Source organism: Homalodisca vitripennis, chromosome 4 (assembly GCF_021130785.1).
Source record: "Homalodisca vitripennis isolate AUS2020 chromosome 4, UT_GWSS_2.1, whole genome shotgun sequence".
Classification (NCBI taxonomy): Eukaryota; Metazoa; Arthropoda; class Insecta; order Hemiptera; family Cicadellidae; genus Homalodisca; species Homalodisca vitripennis.
Window position 1 is genome coordinate 30,246,094 of NC_060210.1, and position 19,281 is coordinate 30,265,374.

Sequence of the window (19,281 nt, forward strand, 5' to 3'; positions counted from 1 at the left end):
ACATCTACAATCGCTTTTAGTCTCACCGGAAGATTAAAAGGATGCTCTAAATGACCTCCATTGTTCAAAATGCACGCGTTCAGGCGTCTTCTCATCAAGTTTCGGACCCATTCAAAAACTCGAGGTGTCTGATTAATGGTTTCTATTCCATTAGAAATGTTTAATCGGAGTTCTTCAATGGTATCTATTGGGAAAGAGTAAACTAATGTTTTTAAATGTCCCCAAAGGTAAAACAGTCCAAAGGATTTAAGTCCGGTGATCTTGCTGGCCATGAAACTGGTCCACCTCGGCCTATCGATTGATTTGTGAAACTCTCATTTAAGGTGTCCACGAACAGCCAGAGAGTAGCGCGCAGGTGCCCCGTCATGCATAAACCACATGTTTTTGGTGTAAATGCAGAGGTACATCATCAAGCAGGTTAGGTAGCTCGTCTCTTAAAAAGTTCAAGTACACCACGCCATTAAGCCTGGGAGGAAGCACGAATACGACAAAATGATCTGCTAAGATTTCATCCCAAACATTTACTGAAAACCGATGTTGTGGGCGATTAGGTTTGATAGCATGAGGATTTCTGTCTGCCCAAATGTGGCTGTTACGGAAGTTAATGATAGCTGTTCTTGTAAGTAAAGTGAACCTCTTTGGTAAACAAAATTTGTATTCAAAAGGTTTGGATCAGCACATTTTAACAGGAGCCATCGACAAAAACAACATAGGGAGCGTAGTGTTGTGGCAAAGGAGTTGCTGGAACATGGAGTTGCTTGGACATGCTGGAAGTGGTATGGGTGTAACTGGTACTCGTGTAGTATTCTCCGAATACTAGATTTGCTGACATTGAACTGTAGTGACAATTCTCTAGTGCTCTTTTCAGGATAATCAGAAATTTTATTAAGAACCAACTCTTCTAATTGAACAGTCCTACATGATCGGGCGATGCCTGCATTACTATGCTCCGAAGACTTCAAAGAACCTGTTTCAGATAGGCATTGATCAATAGTGGCACAAATCTTGCGCTTTGACACCTGCGGTTAGGAAAGTTCTTTTGCTAGACAGACGTCTTGCTGAAGTACTATTGCAGTGTTCCAAACCATATATTAAAATGCATGTCTGCTAAATCAGAGTTTGAATACACATGAATATTACCTTCCATTTTTAATAAATGAAACACACAACACAAAATCACTAATAAAATGGATGGAAATAACTAGTTAAAATACTTAACACAAGCACATAGTATTTTTACAGTTTGTTGTTTTATTCAACAATGAGGTGACATATGTCATCTGATAATAAATGCCCAGCTGATTATTTATTATTTAAAAATGTTTAAACAGTTGTTGTTTAAATAATTAATTATTACCAGCTATTACCAATCAGATACTCATTCCTTATTATAAAAAAGCAAAACATTGCTGTGTAGTGTAATACGTGATGAGTCCATTTCATAACTTTTTTACACATTTAGTTAACTTTGTTTATCACGGTTGTTTTCAGAATTAAATTCTCTATAATCTGAATTAGGAAAAACAATTTGTTTATTGGTCATTTAACAATGTCATTCGACTTCAAACATTTTAGACGGTATTTTTGTTATTAGATTTTTGGCAAATTTCATACTTTTTCTAAAAAACTGATCACACTACGACCTCTAGAGTGGTTTTATTTAATTTTTCAGGTGATTTTCCTTATATATCCATCTTATTTGAGTTAAAAAGTAAGAACAAAACCTTTCAGAATCACTTAATTTCACCAGGTGACCTGAAAACAAAGCAAAATCTTTCGCCAGCCATTACTCAATAATGGAGCGTTCCGGACCTACCTTTATATAACATTTTTTTCTTATTTTTAGCTCTACAATCACGTCTTAAAATATTTTACCATATTTATGACTCACCCTGTATATATATATATATATATATATATATATATATATATATATATATAGTTTGCTTTTATTAAAAAACCCCGAAGCATTAATATTTACTATATTTTCAAATCTATACTTCCGAATCAGGAACAGGAAGTGGAGTCCGCGGAAAAGTTTAGAAAGTTATATGCTCACATTTGTTGTACCTAATTAGAGGGCATCAGCATGATCTACCAACTTCTATTGATAAATTATATTGTTTTTTGGTCTTTGGTTATAGACTTATTGCAAAAATATTATTGTAAGGAAAAATACAATGGAATACATTGAAAGATCACTGCTACAACAAACAAATGATGTTATGATTTAATTTAAAGTGTTATATAGATCATGGTATAATAAAAATTTATTTACTTAAGGCCGTTGTTCAAAAACAACAATCAAGATATTTGTAAATTAAACCTCCCTAAAATACCACCTACTTAAGGTTCGTCCAATAACAAAAAAATAAAACACCATCAGCCTTATAACTTAGATATTTTTAATACACATTTTATTTCTGAAAGTGTGAAATAAATTTATACCAGTATGGTGTTGATTTTCGTAATAAAGACGCGAAACAAGCAACTCGTAGGTGTTAAAAATGTTTAGAATCAATTGTCCAATGCTTTGTTGTCTCAGTGTCAAATACATGTTCTACGCGAATCACCACGACTCGGATTCCTCCGTAATGCAAGTTACAGTGACCCAGAGAGAGGGTACAGTGATGTTTGGCAACATGATCTGGACCATGAAACCTCTGCTGTGCTCACCACCACTCAGCAGCATATGCTGACTAGTGTGGTGTTATGTCTGTAACATTACGTACCATTGAGATTGCAATAAATATAAAAGCATTTAATGTCACTTAAAAATTATATTTCGTTTCTCTAACGATTGCTTAGTATTATTTTTCTCATTGAAAACGATACATTTATAGTGCAAACTTTTAAATAATCAGTATGTTAGTTTATAGGTCGAATTATACAGTTCAGAATATACAAGAAATTATTCGTTATTTGTTTCAATTTCATTTCTTAGCTTTACCCAAAAATCTGGAAAATTCGCAAATATTAAACTGTATTAATGAAAGAGATTTTTCAAGTAAATAAGTGAAACAGTGAATAACTGTTAAAGTAATTAGTAACTAACTGTTAAACAAAATAATCCTTTTACGTTTAGGCCTAAACACATATTTTCTTTATTAACAAGCAACAGTACTGACTTGAAAAAATAAACATAATCTAAGCTAATAATAATTCATCGCTTAAAATACTGTTGCCTAATCGAAATATTAATCTACTAATAGTTCCAGTTCTATTATCTAGAACCTGAAGAGGTTTTACTGTAGGGGTTTTCTTATTATCTATGAGAAAGTTGCCACAAAATAACGATAACTGGATATTTGTTGCTAAACCTTACAACAAATGTTAAATCTATAACGATCATATAATGTTCAAACGCCTCGCGTAGGTTTTAATTTGAGTCCTGCGAAGTAGGACAGTCCGTTGTTACTTTTGCGATGGTAATAATGTACACATGTGGCAAGGTTAAAGAATGATAACCTACTGCACGCGACAGACAAGGAAGGTCACATACTAATACAACTCTCTTTGTTTTGGATTTTGCAGAAGAACTGTATCGTGTGTTGTCTTCTGATCATCCTACTCGCAGTTGCTGGAGGAGCGGCGGCATACTTTTATTGGATCAAGCCCATGATTGACGGAGACAATCACAAAAACGTCACTGCTAGTTTTTCCATACCCGATAACCTGGAAGATGACTTTTTTTCAAAAAATCTGTGATTGAAAAAATCAAAATAATGTATATAAATTTTGTAAATATATCCAAATACTAAATTATGTTCGTAAAGAATTTCACGTAAATAGAACTTTTCAAACTTATGTTTAATTTATAACTAAGTATTGTCAGTCTCATTTGATTTTCGAATCACATTGAAAGTTTTAGTATTATGCATTCAAATATTCTATTAGTTATTCGTTTTTGATGTCTACCGTTATGTTTACAATTCGTTAAAACAGAAGTATGTCTTAAAAACGTTAGTCAACTGGCCAGCTAAATACTGTGTGATCTATCCGGCTCAATCGAAACAAGTAAGTGGATTTGGTAACATTGGAAATATTAATGTTTTAGTTTCCATAATAATCGTATAGTATTTATTTTTTATATGCGAATTTATAGCTGAATTTATAAGACTACAACGGCTGCCTCATTGTAATGGCATGGCGCACCAAGCTGGCCAATGAACTTAGCCCGGATATTTATAAGGCCAACTCCTAAATTACGTTTGAACTTGTTTCATAATTAATTTTGCCACTTTTTGGTGATCGAAAAAATCTAATGGAATTTATGTGAGTGACATTTCAAAATCCGTTCGATATACTAAACTAGTATGATTTACGTGCGAATTTGAACATACTAATAATTATACAATTGCGATAAGAACAGTGGTTTATTAGATACTTCATGAAACTAAAATTAAATGGCAACAATTTTGAAAATATTAAAACTAATCAAAAAATACCATTCCTAATATAATACATTCTGACATGTACTACCAAGTTTACCAAGTTTTTTAACAACCGTAAAGATAACAAATTAAATTTGTTTTCATAAAAAAACTAAATGTCGTGTAGCTGACGAAAGGAAAATTGGAAAAACATTCTTCTTAATTTTTAGGTTACAATCGCACATAGAATCAGAAAATGCACAGCCAATCCAACATTTGTGTTACGTCTTGTACATGTGATTTTATACAAATTTAACAGCCGATATTTTGGAACAAAATCGCGAACCAAACTGGCTAATGAAATTAGCTGTGATATCAATAAGACATTTGGATCAAATTTTAATATTTTTGTTCTACAAATATAGTGCCCACAAGCCATATATATATATATATATATATATATATATATATATATATATATATATACAGTATATATAAACTTTGGAAACGTCTAGGAAACATCTTCGGTGAAATTTAGTCGAAATGTCCCCATGAGGCAGTTGCAATGGTTTTCACAAAATCGAATGAAAATTCACAGCCTAATGTACACTATTTGTATATTTGTAAGCAGACATTTTTAGTATGTTAGGATTACATTATTGTGATTCGTTAGACGAAAACGGACATAAAATATACTTTAATGTGATTTCATATTATTTAAAGTGTTCTTTATCAAGTCTACACAGTTTCCCTATTGCCTAAATTTTGAGTTTCAATGTTTAACAGAACCTTTAAACGGTGGCCTTTCGTGGTTGCCGTACCATAAGTACAGTACAAATTTATAACTTCAAACATTTATACTAAAGAGGCATGGCACAAGTTTGTTAACTACAGCCAACTCTTAATTCTCTATGTCCATGACTTTACTTATGCGTGGTAGAAAATTGCGTACACAATTTATTGGGTGTCTAAGTTAGTAGTTCTGTCATCGATCAGCCTCTTATCTCTATGTACCCCTCAGGAATCATCCCGCTGACGAGGTTCAATACTGGATCAAGTCGAAAGTACTCATGTGGTAACTTAGCATACAAAATCTCGATAGAGTCATCGTACGGAAAATAATAAACAGGTTGTATGGTACCTCTACTTAACAAAAACTTAATTGATAGCCTAGTGAGTATTTTTAAATTCCACACTACATTCCTGATCATGTTACAGTATAGAGCTGAAGTTTAAAAGTTATCAACTAGTCCTCAGTATCATGTATACTTATTCCTAAAATAAGTTAGATCCTTGGAATGGCTGCAAGCTCTGTCCTGGCATTTTGAAGAGTCAATTTACACTGTACAAAATTCCCCAAGAAAAGAATCTGCCACACTAAACTTTTGTTGGGAATCCAATTGGTTATAATTGAATATTATAAACCAATCACAAATAAAAAATATCAGGTAGAGTGATTATATATTTTTAAAGATAACATAAGCTTAGTCAAATAAAAACCTACTCTTAGACACACAAATAAATCATATTTTGAAAACTAGGCTTTGTGCTTAAACAAGTCCAGAATCCAAGAACCATTTTGCAATGTAAGAAAATTCTCCAAGAAATAAATCTGCAACAATACTCTTGTTGGAGATCGAAATGGAATATTTATAAATGGAAACTATAAAATAAACACAAATAAAAAAATCTTATTTAATGGTTATACAACTTTACATATGATGTAAGCGTAATAAAAAAAATAGCGTTAGACACAAAAGTCCTATTATTGAAAACTAAACTCTAAAGGCTTCTGGACTAGTTTAAAAAAATCTCAACTCTCAATTAGTATGGGTTTTTTCTCTTAGGACAAGAAGCTTATAAATTGCACTTAGTCCTGTAAGAACCTTTGCGCTCCCAGCCAGAAGTGATCCCTACTGGGTACAATTAAGATGTTACAAAACGTTTTAAATAGAAAGACACGGTATATCTAGTATATTTGACCTGAAATTGTAATAAAAAGATACCGATACTTATGTATTTTTCCTTATAACTTTAATAGAAAAATAAATATATTTAATACTTTTACTATTTTATTGGGTCTGGTTAGATAACTCTACCGGTCGTTTGTCCAACAACCCAAACATTGGTTTAGTTTTAAATAAGAGGGTCGTTGGCCTAACTAATTCATTCATCTGTACAAAAGCAACCGAAAATGGGAGTATTAAAACATAAACAGTGCTTTCTGTTTATAGTGAGAGCTAATACAACCAAAATATGTGCTTACAAAGTTGCCACTGTTTCGTAGACTAATGTATTACCGATGACGCTAGGAGGATGTTAAGATAACGGATAACTGATAAAAGCCAGTCTGTTATCAGACCTTGGCTGATAAGAACTGAAACGTATCTGCTTATTAGTTTGCAATGGCTGGCCTGAACATGTGGCTTTGGAGTATTGCTGTAAGTTTTACGTGTTATCTAAAAATAAGATTATATGTTTAGTGACATGTAGTAATCGTACGTATTATTATTACTAGGTTGAGTAGTGTTAATGTTACAAGTTTTTAACCTCACACAAGAAAATACAGTAACGTATGATTGCTACTTGTTCATAATAATGTTTTTTACTGGCTAATTTTCTCTAAAATTCAGTAATTTCTCATTGTTAAGAAATTTAATATTGTCCTTTTTTGATATGGTTGGATGTACCTACGTTCAGGCAATTCTTTATTTCCTCCAAAGGAACAGCTTGAATTAGCAGAGAAAAATCTAACGGTTGAGATGTTTTAAATTTTTATATAACGTAGTTAATGATTAACAAGCCAATTATTTAAAAATATGTTTTAAAGGTTATAAAAGATTTAAATAAACAAATTTTTAAATTGACCTCATAGTTTAAATAATGATAAAGGGATATCGATTTTGATAAAATACTTCAAATTTATTTTAAACTTTTTTGCTATAGTACAACAGCGATTGCATATAAAAAGTCTATTTCTCTGTAAATAATATTGGTACTAATAGTCTCATTGTTTTTTAAATTAATATAAAACGTCCACGATTTGTAGCCTCAGCTTGAGAGAGAGTTATTAAACTGTATTCCATTGTGATTCTGATTCACGAAGTAAAATAATTTATCATAGATAATAATACAGTTAAAACCTCTATTTCAATAATTGGAACGGATTAAAATGTTCTACAACTAATTGAATAAATCCCAATTATTAATAGTATGCAACGTTAACATTAAAACTTTATGTAAGCCACATTTTTGATCAGAAACTATCAAAATTTCGTTTTTATAAAAAGTTATTCTATTTAATACAATTTCCATTTTGGCATTGAACATAAGTAAATATAAAATAAAAATAGCGTATCCATAATAATTAGAATTTTAAGTTATAACAGAGTATTACTAAGAAACATACTTATTAACACAAACAAGTTAGGAAACCAAATTCCAAACCAACAAAGAATCTTTTATATTGTCGGGATAGCTATGACAAGGTAGGTGGAAAAATAGTTTTCCGGTCGATCTAGTTTTCCAAATGCTGCCTCTAGACTGATGACAAAGTTCTACCGGTGGTGCCGGTTAATTCGTTTTACAGCTTTGACGCAAAGGTTAGCTAGTAAAGCCGGCGTGTCCCAAATGACACACTGTGGCAGCCAAATCGAATGGCTTTAACATATTTTAAATTAGTAGATCTGTGTGAAAAAAGACTTATAACAGATTAATTGTAACATACTGACTGTTCACCTCTCCGTTAATGAAATAATACGTGTAACAATAAATGTAGCAGTACATTAGTACCAATCTTATACTCTTTGCTTGCATTTTTACATTACTGGTTTTAGGAAACCAATAGGGCCTTTTTGAAATCTGTAGACAGTTTGTCTGTCCGTCTGTGCATTAACTCTTAGCATACTCAGAAGGTCCTAGAGACTTTGGTACATGGGCTCCTATTGTGAAGGTAACAGGAATTTTCTAGACATCTGACATCGTTCACTGATACAAAAACAATAGCACAAACTTTCGTGATCTGCAATCCGATCTCTAACCTAGCACATCATTACAAACTAGGTTAAACAAAATTAACAGAGCGTTGTGACATGCGTAAGTCAGGAACCACAACTACCACCATGTTGTGTGACAACTTTACTAACACTTTACTAAAACATGCACTTAATAAAAAACTAAACACAACACTAATTATTTAAACTGAAATACAGAATACAGGGAGCAATAGATCTGCATTCACCAACCAACCACCAAAAACAATCTTAGGTGTTATATGTTATTATGTGTTAAGCTAGTTATTTACTTGCTGAAGAGATCAGATTGCAGATCTCGAAACGTAGTATTACTGATTTTTTGGTATCACTAAAAGAAAATGTCTAGAAAATCCAGTTTCCTTCACAATCCTTCCATCGTCAAAAAAACTTCAAAAAAAGGTCTCCTATTGTTAAGAGAAAGAACGCTATTAAATTTGAGGTCAAATAGTCAAAGACCACTCCGTCTATCAGTTTAGCCGACCGAACGATATTTCTGTTTATAGGAAGTTCCTAGAGACGTAAAATTTGGTAAATAGATCCAAGGAAAGAGCTAGCTAAATTGGTATATGAGTTTAAAATAGGAAGGGCAGTTCGCCCGCCGGTGACCTCTGTTATTACATTCTGTCGGGTTCTTCGAGCCTCCAAATACCAGTTTATATGTATTTTTCTCAACAAAAACATACAAGAATGTACTCACACTCATACTTAATAAGTTTAAAGTATATCATGCTTTCTCGTTGTGATTGTCTCATGAGTCAGGTACATGTTTAATTGCGAAGTAACACACCAACCTATATTAAGTATTTCTTGCTTGGAGAATGTTTCGGTGAATGAGATAAAAAGCTTCGTTGAAGTCAATAAAAACTTTTATAAAAAAAAATAAAAAAAAAAAAACTTTTATAAAAAATTAAAACAGAATATATTGTAATTGTGTATTGACACGAGCATCTTCTGTAGACTTGCCCTTTTGAAACCCATGCTGTGAACCGTTTCTGAATTACATTGTTACGATTGAGATACGACCTAAACCATATTTAGCAGTGTTTTAAAGATAAATGATTGAGATACGACCTAAACTATATTTAGCAGTGTTTTAAAGATAAATGATTGAGATACGACCTAAACCATATTTAGCAAATAGAAAGATAACTTGAGAAACGGACAGCAAGTGTGCGCTAGAGGCAATCGTTGTTCATTTTTGGAAAAACATTCAATGTTTTAACTTTTCCGGAAAAACGCCTCCGAAAAAATTTAACTTAATTATGTGAGTAACAGCTGGCAAAATGTAATCAAAAATCTTCTTAAAAAGTTTTATTCCAAAGAAATTATGTACAGTAAAACATTTATTTGTAATGTTTTTTTGATTCCTGACACCTCCTTTTTAGACATAGGGTAGATGAAGAAGGAAGTACGCATTGGGTTTTATGTGTTGGCTGCACTGCCCATGATAGCGGTTGACCTTGCAATTGATCGGGAATACCAGCTGATAGAATAGCGACTAGTATTTTGTTTACTGTGTCTGCAACCACAGTGGAATCACTTCATATTTCGCTGTCACTTAAAATTGACTCTTATTGTTGTTTTCTTAATTATTCTACCTGTTAGACTATAAATTATTGCCCTTGGTTGTGACATGTAACTGTTATAATCCGTGAGTATTTAGGAATAACAATGTTTAGCTAGATTTATATTTTGTTTGGACTTAGAATAAAAGTTTACTTAACAGTTGGTAAACTATTATGTTTCGTAATGTTTTCTATTTTTCGACTGTTTAATTTACGTATCATTACAATATGATTAAGTATATTACTATTAATCCAAGAGCTAATTAGTTTAGTTTTATCTTATTTTATCCACATTTTAAGTATGCTATTTAAAGATTTCCTAACAAAAATTACCCTTAGAATTGTTATAAATATTGTAAAATACTTAGTATTTGATAGTTTTCTTGTAACTGATGTAAAAGAGATAAAACCTTTTAACTGACAAAATCTTTAATCAGGCATGTGCAAGCATCTTTATAAAGTGATCCTGCTGGATATACGTTAACAGATTTCATAGAGAATAGCACCGTTAGAGTTCTTATACAAATAACTAAAAACTTGTCTATAGTGGTTTTTAGGTTATTTGACTTTAAACATTTGTAACAAGCGGCATTTTGTTTAAATTAAAGCAAAACACACAAATATGTTCTCTTTTATTTTCTATAATTTATAAATACTTATGTGCAAAAATATATGTAGCTTTACTACATGTACAGATATACATTTATTAATAAACAAATTTAATATTGCGGTTACTACACATAAAAATCTAATTTTTTAAGTTACGATCGGTTTTTTGTGTCAGGGGGGCGGCACGCAAGCAGTCATACGAAAATAAAAAAAGATAGCGCAGGTCGAGTAGTAGTACATCATTTTAAAGGACCTATAAAGAAAAATCAATTCTGCAAATTGGACTTAAAAAGGTTCGCTCTCTAAAAGTAGCGCTGATTAAAATTTAAAAAAGGTACAATATTTGTCCTGTTGTAGACGGTTTAATGGTTTTTCTTGGCTCAAGTTAAGAATGTTATACTTTGTAAATGCTTACTAGACGTAATAAATAATTTTTATGGTATTTTCACATTCAACAGAGTATTTTCCACAAGGACAAAAATAAATTATTAAATTAGTTTTCAACAAGGGTTCCTTAATCGGTCTTAATTTATTGATAGTGGGAAAACTAGTAAAAATAGCAATTCTTGTATTTAGGTCACCTCTGTGACTTTCTAATTACACAGTCTGTTCATAACATTCTAGTTTTTTATATTAAGTTGTAATATCCAATTTTTCTTACATTTCATTATTTAAAGGAGTTTGTTGTACAGGTTGTAATTTTCCAACAATGTCTCTTGACAAACGTGAACGAATGACACTTTAAATGATGGTTGTTTGGGGAAACCAAAGACGATTACACAAGGAGGCGTATCGTTTATTTAATAGGTACCTTCCCGAGAGGGAGCCAATTTATAGAAAAGCTATAAGAAGAAACTTTATTGCTTTATAGAATTGGGAGGTGTGTTCTATCGATTGAAAGGTCAGCTATTGCAACAAACTAAGAAAAATCTTTAGATTGATTGCAGACATTTTACTAAGAATTCAGAGTCCCTACGCTCTGCAGTTTAAAATCATGAGATCGCTGTAAAATAGATTCTGGAAAATAATATTTTAAGCCTTCTAAATCTTTTTTTTTTTTTGCACGAGGTCAATGAAGATGACTTTGATAACAGAGAAATTGTTGTAAACAATATTTCGTTTTCAGGTGAGTGTCCATTTATGCTAAATGGAAGCATAAAAAAGCGCAATTGTCGTTACTGGAGTAACAAAATACTCACTGGTACACACGCAGTATCAACAAATGGTAAATGTATTGCATGGTATGATAGTACCCAGTTGGTAGGTGATTTTTTTACAGAAGCCATTTAAAATGTGGTATATAACAATATTTACTTCAAAATCATATTATGTCATTACCTCATAACATGTTTGTAAACCATCACATTATCTAATTTCAACAGAACGGAGCGTAACCACGTTAAGGCGTACTAGTAAGAGACTATTTAAACACAGTTTCACCACAACGGTGGATTGGTAGGCGGGGGATTGGAGTATTCATCAGATCTGTATTCATTAGACTATTTTGCTTAGGGTTACAACCAGGACAAAGTCTAGAAAACACATCAAAATAATTTAGATGAACTGAGATTACTTTAACAATGTTAATTAGTTCTTCCCGATTTCCCGTAAAATTCTGTAAACTGTTTTTCCGCGCGTCTTTCAAACTGTCAAATAACCGAAGGTGAACAATTTATTTGAATATTCACTATAAAACATATGATAAGAAACGTCACTTTTTTCCGTAAAAGATTTAAAAATCTACCACTTTGTACTGGATTAACGTTTTAAAGTACTATGTTCTGTATGCATCTCTGCTAGTTAAACCCGTTCAAATGATATGCTTAAGTTTAATACTTTTGTTCAAGTCCTTGTGGACTATTTTTCATTGGACGTAAATATTCACTAACAAATTATTTCTTTGATTTAGTATGCATTTTTCCTTGTGCACTAAGAAAAGACGCACACCTGTCTACATTGTTACATGTTCAAGCAGTTAAATGGTACAAATTTTTAAAGGAAAGCATTTGCGGTCAAGTTTGTGGCATTATGTTCTTAACAGAGACGTTCCCAGAAAGATTTGTCATGAGAATTATTGCGTATGAGCAGATTTATATGAAATCTACCTAAAAATTTACGTAAACGTAAACATTAAAATGTGTACGATTTTCAATTCTGTCATTTGGTGAATAACAGATTTTTGAGTTTTGTATTGAAAATCTCATCATGTGATCTGTTATAATTCAGAATTATATTTGAATAGTAACAACAAGTAGTAACCGTATCATAGTACTAATTTCAATAAATGTGACTACTTCAAGATTGAAATAGTCTAGAAACCTGGATGACATAAAAATGAAGCAAGTAAATTATGTTTTACTTGTTATTTAAAAATATAAGTTTCAAGTTAATTTACAGTCCATTTGGACTTTTTGCGTTTAAAAAAATTTGGCATATAAATTAATTATCTTATAAAAAAATTATATTTTAGCTGGTGAATAAATTCTTATGCAAATTCATAAGTATGTAGAAACTAAATAAACAGCAGCAGAGAGCTGAGAATTTAGAAGTATTGTTAGACTTCAATGCCAGCTGTGATTATGTGATAATGATGCTCTTTTCAAGCAAAGTGTGAAATATTTGTGAAAATCGTATAATTTTGACTATTTACATATAACTTTGTATAATTCTAAGTACATATTCCAACATTTGCCTTAAAATATGAACTGTTTTAAATTGGTACATAAATTTGTATTCATTACACTTTTACAATTCATATGATAATGCAGATTTTAACATATTTCTTATATAATGACACGAATTTACGTCTACGTGTAAGGTTGTGCGTGATATATTTAAGGGCTGTTTATTAAAATTGGGGTTGATGTTTTTAAAAAGGATTTTAATGCTATTAATCCAAAGAGGCGTGAGTCCCCTAAGATCAAAACCGTTTTCTAACAACTGCAGTAGACATTGGGTTTGTATGGATTTAAATCGGAATAGGCTTGGAAGAATCTCGGAGCCGAGAAGCTGGACTTTTAACAACACAAGAATATTAGATGTTACGCCTCGTTATTGAATATGGGTAATTTCAAAGGGTATAGGGATTGAAAAGTTGTATATACAAACTTGAAACCCTTGGGAAACACAATTTATTGACCTCAACGTGTGTAAAACGTCTATGGCAATCAAGCGCGTATATCCTCATATCATTTTCATTTTAGTTTATGTTATTCTGTACAATAATAACCTTATGTTTTAGGTTAATAAACTTATGCAGACGATGTATAGGGCAGATACCAGTTCTCAAAACAATTTTTGTTAATAAAATAGCAATAGGTAGCAGATAAATGCTGCTATTTTTCAATTCTAGATCGGAATGTTTGAGATAAAGATGTCTTTCAGAAGCTAAGAGCTTCTGTTTGTGATGAAACACTAATATAATTTCTATCCTAGACGTCTTGGGTAAACCTGGCAATTGTGAGAGACTGGAGATCCCAAAAGCTACGGGCTTGATGGCAGGAGCTAAAATGGCAAGAGTTATCAGATAACGTGCGATCCCAGGACATGGAAACTACATGGAAACTCAAATAAAATCTGCATTCCCTCCAAACGGTAGTACTAAAAGAGTTTAGAAGTGACATAACCCATATTTTTCTTATATTCTTTAAGTATTTAGCAAATCCATATTTCACACAACATACAGGAAGTAAAGGAATTATTTCAAATAAAAAAGTAGTAATAAAACCTTCATATAGAGTAATTATGATGTTAGCTTTCTCTAAGCAGTTAATTTTGCCCGTAATATGGAGTTCAATAATGATCGGGCAGTTCAGCCAGTCTTATGTTGTGTATTTTACGTTTTAAGTTTCTATGATAAGCGTGTTCCCATGAGGTCTTAAAATTGGTGACTTATTCTTCTCACACCAGTTTATCTTACCTAAATAAAATTTTGATAATTGCAATTTTATTTAGCACGATGTTTTAAATCATTACACGATGTAACATAGGATTAAACGTATTAAATGTTTCAGTCAAAATATATAGATCGTTTTACTATATTCCAACAAAAATTAACATTCGTCAAATTAATGGTCCAAATAATTAAAGTTATGGGAAATAAAGTAGTAAAATACTAATCCAGATTTATTTGTATTATAGGTTTTAAAAGAAAGGCTTACAGAAACATATTTATAGAAACATAAATTTCACAACTACTAGAACTTCACCAGATGAGAAAATCTTCAAGTTGATAAGAGACATGTATAGCCAGCTGAAATTACACTTGTTATGTTATTTCTTTCACTTTAGTGATGTGTCTGAAGAATATAGCCTTGCTATCGAAATGCCGCACAAAATAAAAAGTTATTAATATTGGTTGGTGTGTTTTCAATGTAGTGAATAAATTAAGAATAGCCAATACAAGCTCCGTCTTCAACACGTTATGTTATTTTACAAAGTTTTATGTTACAGTGGTTCCTTTTTTGCTTTGGAACCGTAATGAGTGTCCTAATTGTTGGAATGGTTGTCGTTTACTTCTGTGGCTTCAAGCCCTGGATGAGACGGTTTGATAGACTTATCCTTAAGGGAAAGGCGGAAGAAAATGAAACAAACAATGCAATCATAAACCCAGACATCATGCTATACATATTCATGTACCTGCCTTACTATGTGTTGAAGTTCTTCGATACATACTCTGTCACGTAAGTTTCACTGTTCAGAATCCTAATAGTTATACCGATGTAGTAAATAATTGAAATCACACAAATTACTTATTTGCATTTTGAGATCTTATGCCAGCTGCTCCCGCTGACTCAACTATTATTTCAATGGGTGAAGTAGTGTAAAATATAATTTCTACCCATTATTAAGTTTTAAATACAACGTAATGCCTATGATATGGGCATTAGTCTGACTAATGATACTGTATTCATAGATAATCTTGATAAAATCGAACATTAAGACCAATTCCTAATAAAACCAGGCTAAAAAGAACCTACAAGAAGGTAGCTCCTTATTTTTATCTTTTAAAAACTGTTACATTACTTCATAAAATTCATTCCTTCTTGTTCTAAATACTTAACAGTAACAAAAACACTAGCAAGCTAATGTATGACTATTTCATATAAACATCATTGCATACGTTTACTCCATTTTAAATTAATTAGTGAAATTAATATCGGCTTTCTAAGTGTTAGTAAACCTACTAAAACGATGGAATCTTTCAATGTGAAGGGGTCTGGTACTTAATACTCCTACCGGTCTGTGAGTCCAGAGTTCGCACTCCTGTATCGGATAATCTGTCACAGCTGCCCTCTTCATGTAAGTGTACGCTCTGATGGCATTCTCTATAGCACTGTTTTTATTGTCACTATGAGCACTATAGGCATACAGTTACGTGCATAATATATTACTCTATACGATAAGTGCTACATATAATACAAAAACTGCCTTAACATTTTACTTATTTCAGCCAATTTTAATATACAAATAGAATGCATTAAACAAAATTTTTACTCATTTCAAGTTATCAGGCAAAATCAAATTCTTAAACAAACTTGGAAAGGTATTAAATTCCTTCCTTATAAAATTAAATTTAAAAATAAAGTGGCATATCAAATAGCGAATTTCAAGATGCTTGAAACAACTGTTTGTTTAAATTATGATGGAAACGCGTTCCATTGAAGAATGTTGTAGAACAGTTTCAACGAACTACAATTATTATTTAAAATTTTATAGAACATAATGTTAATTAGCTAAGCTTTAGTGAAGTCTATCACTCGAAAAGTTATACTAAATATCATCTGTCTACCTACGCGATATAAATAATTACAATTTTGTATTAAGCTTTACTTACAAGTATTGAGATTGATGATGCTCCATGCCACTCCATGGTATTTGGCTGAGCATTAGCAATTATTTTTACATAGGTCTTACATATGTGTTTAGTTATCCTAATAATATAGTTTTTATTTAGTATACTAATATGCCACTTAAACCTTAGAAGTAATAAAACATGTAGCCTAATGACATGGCTTATGAACAAGACAGTTTGCATGCGGCCTAAAATGTTTCAGGTCACGTAGAGTGGCGTACTGATATCTTGTTATTTCAATATCTTACTCAATAATGTGTAAAGAAAAATACGAATTTATAATACTTTTACAGGCGGGAGTTCAACTGTTCGTCAGTCTAGGTAATCTAAACTCATTTAAATATGTTATCTAAAACAATGAAGCGGTGTTAAATTTGACAATTCTATATTTAATGAAACTTTAAAAAGACATATTATTAAAATATTTGGTAACCAAAAATAATAATAAAATTATTATGAAAGTTTTTTAAAATAAATAATTTAGTTTTTACTTCCTTTTTAAACCTAAATCACGCCTAGATTCTAAAATTCGTATATTTAAACTAAGTTTGTAATGTTTTATGTCTAACTCAGTAGTTTTTATTACTTAAATTTTTGTATATAATAGAATATTCTTTATATAAATGTTTTAAATACTATTTCAGGAACCTGCTTGGTATATTCAACAGGGCGATATATTCGCTTTTGGGTCCTTTACGGAGAGTCAAGGCAAGAAAGTAAAAAGATTCATATTTGTCAAGCCATATTTTACTGAGTAAAGAAACCCACCACCACTAATTTAATATTAGGGCTGGTAATTTTAACTATAAATTAATTATACATGATTACTATTTTTGTCTTTATAAGACTTTTATAGGTTTTATGAACCGTCTAAAATAACATGTATTTTTATTCAAAGTGGAACTGAAAATGTAAGTTATTTTAAAATAAAATATTTATAAAATGTATGGCTCGTTTTTATTTCAAAGCAAAACATGGAAATTATGACCACTGAGTTTAAGATTCAAACAGATATATTATAGTTGATTAAGGTGTAGTATTTTGTGTGCTTCAATTAGAATAGGTGTGTAAAACCTTTTCTATACAAGACTATACTCAATAAGATTATACACGTTATAACTATATGAAATAAGACTGTATACACGTACTACTGCATACACGGCATAAACAATCCTGGGAACTAGGTATGAAATTGCCAAAATTACTTTTTAACACTTTACCACACTCTCTGGCCTCAGAGCAGTGACCTAAAAATGATGTGATTAAACTAAGGACTGAACAGGGCTTTATTAAAATTGTTTAGTCTGTCTGTCTGCACGATAACTCTTAAAAGTAAAGTCCTGAAGACTTAAACTAAGTACGTAGTTTATTTTGATCCAAGAAAACTCCAAACAGTAGTTAATGGACAGTCCGAATGTCCGTTTTTCTTTTTGTCCGCCTATATAACAACTCTTGATATTAATGTATCAGATTTTGAAAATTAGCACGTTGGTTCCTCTTGGTCAGACAAATAACGCTATTCATCTTGGAGCGAAAAGGTCAAAGGGCAGTCCTATGTCTGTCCGTGTGATAAAGTTTTCGTTGCGCTCTTCCGATTCATTCGACACACGCAAAAGACAACTTTCTTTGCATTCCTATGTATACGAGTCAAATTGTCTTTCTATTGCGGTAAACTAATAGTTTAAAATATCATGACAAACTGAACCAAAAAAAGCTAAGATTTTGTAACCATTGAGCTGTTTGCCATTCTCAATATATAAGTAAAATACACTTTGATACTTTGATAATATTTTAATATATAACAGATACTACTGTCATATGAATAACTCTTACTAATATTTAAATGAGCTTACCTGTAGTCAATATCTATAACACTCACTAACATATATCGTCGCTTTGTGTCTGACGGATTAATTTTTACTGGCCAGATGTGGTCTGCTGTCCGTACATTGGAGACCACTAACCAAGACAACAGACAACTTACCCTTAAATCGGTGTATCTCCTCCATGCATTGCACCTGCGTTGAGATATATCTCCCTTAATAATTATACTGCAGACGTTGTGTTAGGTTAGCAGAGGTTTTAGTTGCAATGATTCCAAAAGAGGTGCCTTTGGTAACCGGTATCTGCTCTGGTTCCGGATTCAGGGGCATTTGGCAACCAAATGAGCCATGTTGCATAATATTGCATAATCAGCAGGTGTGTTGTACAATACGATATAGTCCTTACCAATAGTAATGAAACGAGAAATACAAGATTTTACGAATGTAAATGTAAGATGCAGTATTTAAATGTATAAAGTTACAGGTCACCAAATGTCACTGATGCAATTAACTTGTTTCGATATCAATATACACCAAAATAGACTAAAATTTCATCCCTTTAAAAATAAGAAGTGTTAATACTAAAATAATAAAAGCACTTGGAAACCAGTGCATAAAGTCACGTATTATGTTTAAACTCTCTAACTTCATTTGAGTTTGAAATTCAACCTGTTGAACTCAAGGGTCCTAGAAGTGATATACTCCAAATGTCGATAATCCAAGTGGTACTAAAACATTCTCATCAGTGAGTTAAGGGCAATAGTCTACTCTAAAGGTACGAGGATGGTTTTCTTCATAGAACCGATCGATCAACTGACGTTGAACATGCCATAGTGCCTCTTACAAGAAGTGGGAACATGCCTATAGAGGTTGTAGGGAGTGATAGTGGACGAGTTTAGATGTGATTTTGCCCTTTGTTTTTTCTAAGGGTTTTGAAAACCATAGCTATTTTCCATTACAAGATTTGTATAGCCTACAGAAATTGAGTATCAATTGTGTTGTATATATCTAGAATACGTTTCA

At 31.7% G+C, this 19,281-nt stretch overlaps 1 protein-coding gene across 16 annotated transcripts; it reads left to right on the top strand.

Moving 5' to 3' along the window:
- Positions 1-3,733: 3,733 nt before the first annotated feature.
- On the top strand, positions 3,734-17,380 carry LOC124359096. Of its 16 annotated transcripts, none has more exons than XR_006922110.1 (5): positions 3,734-4,017; positions 11,708-11,806; positions 14,017-14,175; positions 15,034-15,263; positions 17,080-17,380. XR_006922110.1 is itself a non-coding variant. In XM_046811535.1 (4 exons), exons 2-4 carry the CDS (start codon positions 11,722-11,724, stop codon positions 17,153-17,155), a joined length of 426 nt encoding a protein of 141 aa, XP_046667491.1. In that variant the 5' UTR covers positions 3,734-4,017; positions 11,708-11,721; the 3' UTR covers positions 17,156-17,380. The 16 variants fall into 16 exon arrangements, 9 of the variants coding, with proteins under 9 accessions (XP_046667491.1, XP_046667497.1, XP_046667496.1 ...); XR_006922109.1 differs by lacking the exon at positions 3,734-4,017 and adding an exon at positions 6,713-6,814; XR_006922108.1 differs by lacking the exon at positions 3,734-4,017 and adding an exon at positions 7,701-10,058.
- Positions 17,381-19,281: the final 1,901 nt, after the last annotated feature.